Source organism: Merops nubicus, unplaced genomic scaffold (assembly GCF_000691845.1).
Source record: "Merops nubicus isolate BGI_N331 unplaced genomic scaffold, ASM69184v1 scaffold29527, whole genome shotgun sequence".
Lineage (NCBI taxonomy): Eukaryota > Metazoa > Chordata > Aves > Coraciiformes > Meropidae > Merops > Merops nubicus.
This window is the reverse complement of record NW_008620102.1, coordinates 1-6,954: the sequence shown is the minus strand read 5'-3', so window position 1 is coordinate 6,954 and position 6,954 is coordinate 1. Positions and strand designations below refer to the sequence as shown.

Here is a 6,954-nt window from a genome sequence, read left to right as displayed (position 1 = left end):
AGGAAGAGCTGCCTGCTTTTGGACTCAGCCTGCAGAGTTGAAAGCTGTGGCCAGAGTAGGAGCTGCTGGGGGACTGGAGCTGAGAGCTGGCTCCATGCAGGGCTGTGATCCCAGAGCAGTGTCCCACCAGCATGGCACAGGGGCACCCTGCAGGCACAAACCTCCAGACCTCACTGGAGCCTCACCCAGCCCTGGTCCATGTCCTGCCCCTCAGCCTGTGGGGCAGAGCACTGGGGGGCTCAGCACCCAGAGCAGAGCCCTGTCCCCCACACCTCACACAGCAAAGGCAGCCAGCCAGACAACTGCATTTACTGTCTTAAAGTGAATTTAGTGCATCTGAAAGGTACAGGAAATAATTTAAACCATATACAATGTAAACTTCCCCTGCACACCCTCCTGTAGCCTAAACCAAGAGATCCTCCTCTACAGACTCACTGCCAGTTCTGCTAGGACAGACTTTGCCTGCTCTGTGAAAGGAACCAGACAGCAGAGTCTGGCCAGAGAGCCAAGTGTAAATGTATTTCCTACCTGTCCAAACCCAGTGAGAGGTGTTCACCTTCCAGCTCCTGGGCTACCCACCCTGACCCTGCTGTTTGTTCTGAACAAAGCACATGCAGTTTCAATTTCAAAATAAATTTTTAGACCGTCCTGCAAGTGGAAAAACTTCTAAAATAAAAAAATTAGTGGTTCCCTCCAGAAATTTCATGCTTACAAAACTACTGACTGAGCTTTTAGGGGAAACAATTCTGGGTTTTTAAATAATTTGAAGTTCAAAAATGGTGGAAATAAGGGACCTAGTCCAAAAGCAAGGCTATTGATTAATCCCAAACTACTGATTAATCAAATTTCCTACCTGAAGAGTTAGTAAAAAATAAATGACTTCACCAACTGAGAAGACAAGGTCATTTTCAGTATCTTGAAAAATTCAAGATAATCTCAGCTATGGATCCATGAAAATGTGTTTCACTGTCTGATCCTTTTCACCCTCCCACCCTTGGCAACAGCCACACTGAGGTCACCCACTGAGCCCCAGCAGACCCAGGAGCTGCAGGCAGCAGGAAGGGGGTGAGGGATAATCACTGTGTTAGAAACTACTGGTAACAAACCAACGAGCTGCTCTTCAGAGAAATCCCCAAAAAGTCAGTCTCACTAAAAGAAACCCCCCAAATATTTCCATGGTTTGGGGCTTCAGTTTTGTTCATTTGCTTTAGAACAAGGGGCACCTCTTGGTATATATTTTTCCTGTAATTTTCCAACTTCTGTTATTTGTCTTTAGCCATCAGTGTGATTATCAGGGCCTTCCATGGTGATCCTGACCACAGGATGGGTAAAAGGGTCTCCTTTGGTTTTGGCAACAGCCTCTGAAGTGAGAGTCCCCTGCAGGGCAAGGCAGTTCCCATTCCTCTGTCATGTAAAAGAAGTGAAAAGCAAACAATTTGACACAAAAATGGAAAGCATCTGTCTCTGGTTGGTTCAGCTTTTGCTGCTGGAGGAAGCTGCTAGTCTTCATCACCTTCCCAAAACTCATCATCAATCTGCATGTCTTGAAACAATCTGCAAGACAGCCAAGAATCTACATCAGGATATAAAAACAAGTAAAAGAGGTACAAAGAAAGCATCAATCTGTGACCAAACCCAAAAAGCTGCATGTTTCACTGGGTTTGTTCAGTATCCCCTCAGAGGGGATTAAATAAGCTCCTCTGCCCTTACACAGCACGTTACACCTGAAGGTTTTACAGCACCTTACACACACCACATCTCAAGAAATCCCTGCAAATATGAATAATCCAGAATGTATTGGAGGTTCCCCAGTGCTGCCCTTCAGGCTGTGGATAATCAGCAGCCTGCTCCCCACAGCTTACAGCTAACCAGGCAGCCCAGAGCTGGCAAACAACCCCAACCTTGTGTGGCACCACAGCATCTGCAAGGGAACCTTTCACTACAGGCTGTCTCTTGGTCAGAGAGCATCAGGAACAGGCTCAGAAGACTCCTCCAGAATTTTAAAACAGAAGTTCTTAAAAAGGAAAACCACGCCCTGAATCACCACTGAGTTTTTTTATTGCTAGTGTTGGGTCCTTATAAGTGTAAATATTTGAGAGAAGAAACCATGCCTCAAACTGTATAGCTACAAATTTCAAAGTAAGAAAAATCTGGGAGAGACCATAAGAAAAAAAGTAGAAAAATCAGTGGTATGGAACAAGGAGAAATAAAATACCAGCTCCTACCTGTTAAAGCACGGTGAAGATGGGTCATCAAAGTGCCTGTAGGGGTTCCCCCTGGACAGGGAGCCCATGCAAATCCAGCAGAAATACTGCATGCAGCCAGTACATGTCATTTTGTTGCAGCCATCTAGTTTCTGAGGGGAAGGAAACAAGAAACAGCAATAACAACATCTCCCCGTGTCCCTCTTCAAACCGAGGGACCAGTCCTCAAAAAGCCATCAGCCAAGAGACACATTTTACCTATCACAAGACTGATAATTTTTCACTGTTCAAAAGAACAAGGAGCTAGAATCACAGAATTATAAACTGGCTAGAATGCTGGAAATTGGTGTTTTTCTGAAGCTAGTTTATTTCCTGGCTCTAGGCTGAAACAGCAGCAGCCTGAAGCACACGGACAACACAGGGATCCACACGGATCCAGAGTCAAACTGGGTCTTTTCAGTGCTGGAGTCTGAACACCACCAGCTGCTGGATTTCCTCCAGCCCCTGAGCCCCAGAAATGTCACCCCTTTTCCACAGAACAGACAGAAGTGGGATGTTCTCCTACCACTTCCCAGAAATTTACCTCCCTGGTGAACTCAGAGGCTGTAACCAGAGCTGTGCTCCAGCCTGAACACAGAACTGATCCCTTGACGTTAGCTTCTGTTAGGAGTGACTGTGATTCTTCAGCCTCTCCCCTCCCTGCTCACCTCTATGTGAGTCCCACAGCAAGGACAAGACTTGGAGTTCTTCTCCAGCCACTCTTTGCTCTCCATCTCCTCGAGGGCTTTCTGAATCACTCGTTTGCCGTAGCGTTGCTCCAAAAATCTTTTAGTTGCCTCATCTGCTTCTAAATACTCATTTCGCAAATCCATTAGTTTCTCTGGGGAATAAAACAAAATAAAAGCCAAATCAAACCAGCTTTTGCAATATATTGCATAAAGAAGTCCAGCTAAAAACAGGATAAATTCTTTTCAAAGGAAACTCAACATTTTTAATTCAAAAGCAGAACATTAGAACACAAAATGGAGAGAGGTTTAAATGTTCTCTTCATCAAAATTCAACACTGTTTGATTATAGAAGAGACTAGCTGATGGAATTAGAACAAATCTACAATGTAAAATGAACTGAAAAAGAGACATTTTTTTCTGTAGACACAGGTCATGAAACTTTGTCACAGGATTTTGAAGCCAGCCAGACAGAGAAGCATCCACCTGGTCCCAGTATCCGACAACAGCGGATTCAAGGGAAAGGGTAGAAAAAGGCACATAAAAAAAATTATCCTTTGCTAGGGCCTCTCAGAATTCAGCAATCAGCATTTTGGGCACCTCCAGAGCTACAGAGTGCCATCAAAGGAACACTTCAGCTGCCAGCAACAGACCTACTCCAAACCAATCTGTCTAATCTGAGCCATCCCACGTGGTGAGGAGCTCCCTCGCTTCACTTCTGGGCTCGCTGGCTCCCCGACCCGTCTCGAGGCATGAGGACTCACCAGCAGTGACCTTGCAGGGGGAGACCCCGTGGTAGGTCATCCTGCAGAGGGTGCAGAAGGCGTAGTTGCAGCAGGAGCAAAGGGCCATGGTGCAGCCCGGCTCCTGCATCACGGGCGTCTGGCAGCGGGGCCGCGGGCAGTACACCACGTCTGCCATCAGGTCCAGGCTGGACTGCAGCAGCAGCCGGTCGTAGCGAGCGAAGAGCTGCTCCCCAACCAGCTCTTTGACCTGGCAAAGAGCACAGGAAGGTGAGTGGCTGCACTCCGTGGTCTCCAAGGTCTCTTCCAACCAAAACGGTGCTACACGCAGCGGATATTCCGAGCCTGCTGGCTTCAGCTAAGTCAGTGAGAAAGTGCCTACAGCTGGGATGAATCCAGCAGCTAGGTGTGGATTCACAGCACTTATGTCATGAAAACACTCCTACAAATGCTATTGTAACAATAATTAATCACATGAAAAGCACACAGAGTCAAACACCATGGGATATTAATTCAGGCCTCTGACCAACGCCAGTGCTAACACCTCGTGCAAAATACACTCCAAATGATCCAGTTTTAAGTCTGACCCCTCTGCACGGCTCAGAGCAGGAAGAAAAACATTCCCTCAGGTATCCTGGCAGCGCTCACCACGAAAAGCCACACCTTGCCTTCTGCCACTGCTGGTAAACCAGCAGAACTCTACCCCCACTGCTCACACACGCCCATTACCTGGCCGGGGGTGGCAACAGAGGAACACTTGGGCTCTGGGCAGTTGAGGCATCGGACCTGCCCGTCCCTGATCTGGATCTCAAAGTAGTCCTTCAGGCAGGCTCTGCAGTACACGTGGCTGCACTCGGAGAAGTACATACACTCACTGCCCAGCTTCTCGCAGAAGCAGATATTGCACAAGTACAGCTTACTGTTAAAGCACTTCCTCCTCTGAGCCTGGTCAAAGTCCAAGATTTCCCTGATCAGACTCGACAAGGATTCCACGTCCTGCACGGCTCTGGCATCGACGAGCTCCTCCTCAGCTGCAGCAGAGCCTGCTGCACCACCAGCAGCCTTCTCGGCGTCGGGGGCCGCAGTCCTGCTCTGCCCGCACATTTTTAGCTCATATGGGGAGGAAATATTCAGGTAACTCAGGGTTTCTTCCTTCAGAAACTGCATCCAGGCGAATAAGACCACACAGCCTCGATTCTCTTCCCACACGTTGTCCAGGTGTTTGCAAAGAGCACTGAGCTAGAAAGGAGAAGGTGATTCCAGATGTCAATAAGTTCTGACAACGCGCTGCTGCTCTCCTCTCCCACAGTCCCCCTGAGCACATACTTGGAGTTCAAACTGTGGAGTTTTTATATATGCACACATAAAATACATATAAAAATAACACTCCTGGATGCAAGCCTTCTTTCCTCAGAACAGTGGCCAAATCAAAACGAGCAGGAAACAAAAAAAGAGTCAACAGAGAGCAACATCATCATTTATGCCTTAATTTTCCTTTCATCTGCTACACGAACATCCCCCACAGCACTGTTACAGCAAGTCATGATGACAAAAGCTCTGTTAAAACACTAAAGCTGCAGTGCAGACCTGGGCTGGGGAGAGCCATTTCCCACTGAGGGTGAACGCTGGTGGGGAGGTGGAGGGGTAGTCTGGTGGGAGTTCAAAATTCAGCACGAGGGGAGGCAGAAAGCACACGGTGTACTCAAAGTGCCTGTCCTGGAGGCTCTCCGTGGAACTGCCTGAATCAGAGAGAACCAAGACAGCGTGAGCAAGACCAAGAAAGTGGAAGCTAATGAAATGTAACTGTTTATGACAGATATCCCTTTTCATCTGATACATGTCTGGGTTTAAAATTATTTATTCAGTCCTAAATAACACCCCTCAGTGCAGTAAAATTTCATGGCGTTGTGTGTATAGGGTTAAACTGGTAAACACAAGTCCTGTGAAATACCTGATCCTGCACAAACCAAGAGCCTGGAAAGACATATCCTCAAAGAAAATAATAGATCAACTTAATTGTTAAAAAACAAACAAACAAACAATTACTTAGCTCTAATTTTGAAGTTCACTGAAGAGGTTCTATCCACAAGGATGAAACTAGGACTAACTATGTAGGAAACTATGAGGCTGGACTAGATGACCTTTAGAGGTCCCTTCCACCCCAAATTCTTGACAACCCTTTCACCCAAAATAGACTTGTGATTCTAAGTCCCCTACTCAGCTATAAACCCAACAACCCCACAAGCACAGAGACTTTCCCACAGGGGCCTTCTCCACTCAGTGTTCCTGCAGGCCACGAGAGCAGCGACCGTCTGAGCGCGTACCACGAGAGGAGCTCGGTAAAACCAAATTCTGGGACAACACAAAACATCTCAACTCACCACTCACAAAAACTTTGAAGTTTTGGGGCAACTCCAGGCAAATTCTTGTTTCTCCTCCTTGGGCAGACTCGGCTCTCTTAAACTCCTCCTCGTCATAAATGCTGGCCAAAGCCAGCAGCTCATCCTCCTGAGCTTCTTTGTCCTCTGAAGACATTTAAGTGTTCTGTGGAGTTAACAGCACTCTACAAGATCAACTGAGTTAACACATCCTGTTCAAATTGTTAGTGTGAGGTATTAAACGTAGTGGACTGTAAGATTTTGAAACCAAAGTAACTGATATAAAAGAATGTAAAATACAATTAAACTTTTTTATATAGGTTGAAAGAAAATTACTGATAGGTTTATAAAATAAAAGAAAAACAAACCACTGAAAAGTCAAAAAGCCAACTGCCTGTGTTAGTGGCTAAAAACAGGTTAGGAAGGGAAAATAGTGACATACACTAATGGCAAAAGTGACTTAGGGACATTTCATTCATGTATGGAAAGGAAAATAGACCAAAAACCAAGAAAAAAGCATTAGTAACAGTATTTCTAGCCCACTGTTCAAAAACAAACTGCCTGCCTCATTCCTGATCAAAGGGATTGATAACATTAATAAGAAGCTTCAAATCCCACATGGGCCCCACACAGACACCCCCTGACACCCTTTCAGCTCTAGGCTGGGGGGCACGAAGCCCCGTTTGCTGGGTTACCCTATTCACAGCCGCGCGGGGCGAAGCGGCAGGTCCTGGGTGCCGGCCAAGGGCGCGTCTGCAGGGCCAGAGCAGAGCCCCTGACCATCGCCCGGGCAGAGCCGGACACCATCAACTCCTCCTCCTGTAAGGCACGCAGAAAGCGCCTTGGACTCGCGGCCCAAGCGCAGGGCACGGGGCGGGCACCCCCGAGCTGCCCCTGGCCAAGC

General features: G+C 47.1%; 1 protein-coding gene across 1 annotated transcript; it reads right to left on the bottom strand.

The window, feature by feature from the left end:
* Positions 1-1,499: 1,499 nt before the first annotated feature.
* RNF14 (ring finger protein 14) lies at positions 1,500-6,207 on the bottom strand. The gene is made up of 7 exons (XM_008944024.1): positions 6,054-6,207; positions 5,260-5,411; positions 4,402-4,911; positions 3,694-3,922; positions 2,912-3,084; positions 2,226-2,356; positions 1,500-1,554 (listed from the first exon to the last, which is right to left on the bottom strand). The coding sequence occupies exons 1-7, from the start codon at positions 6,205-6,207 to the stop codon at positions 1,500-1,502; spliced, it is 1,404 nt and encodes a 467-aa protein (XP_008942272.1).
* Positions 6,208-6,954: the final 747 nt, after the last annotated feature.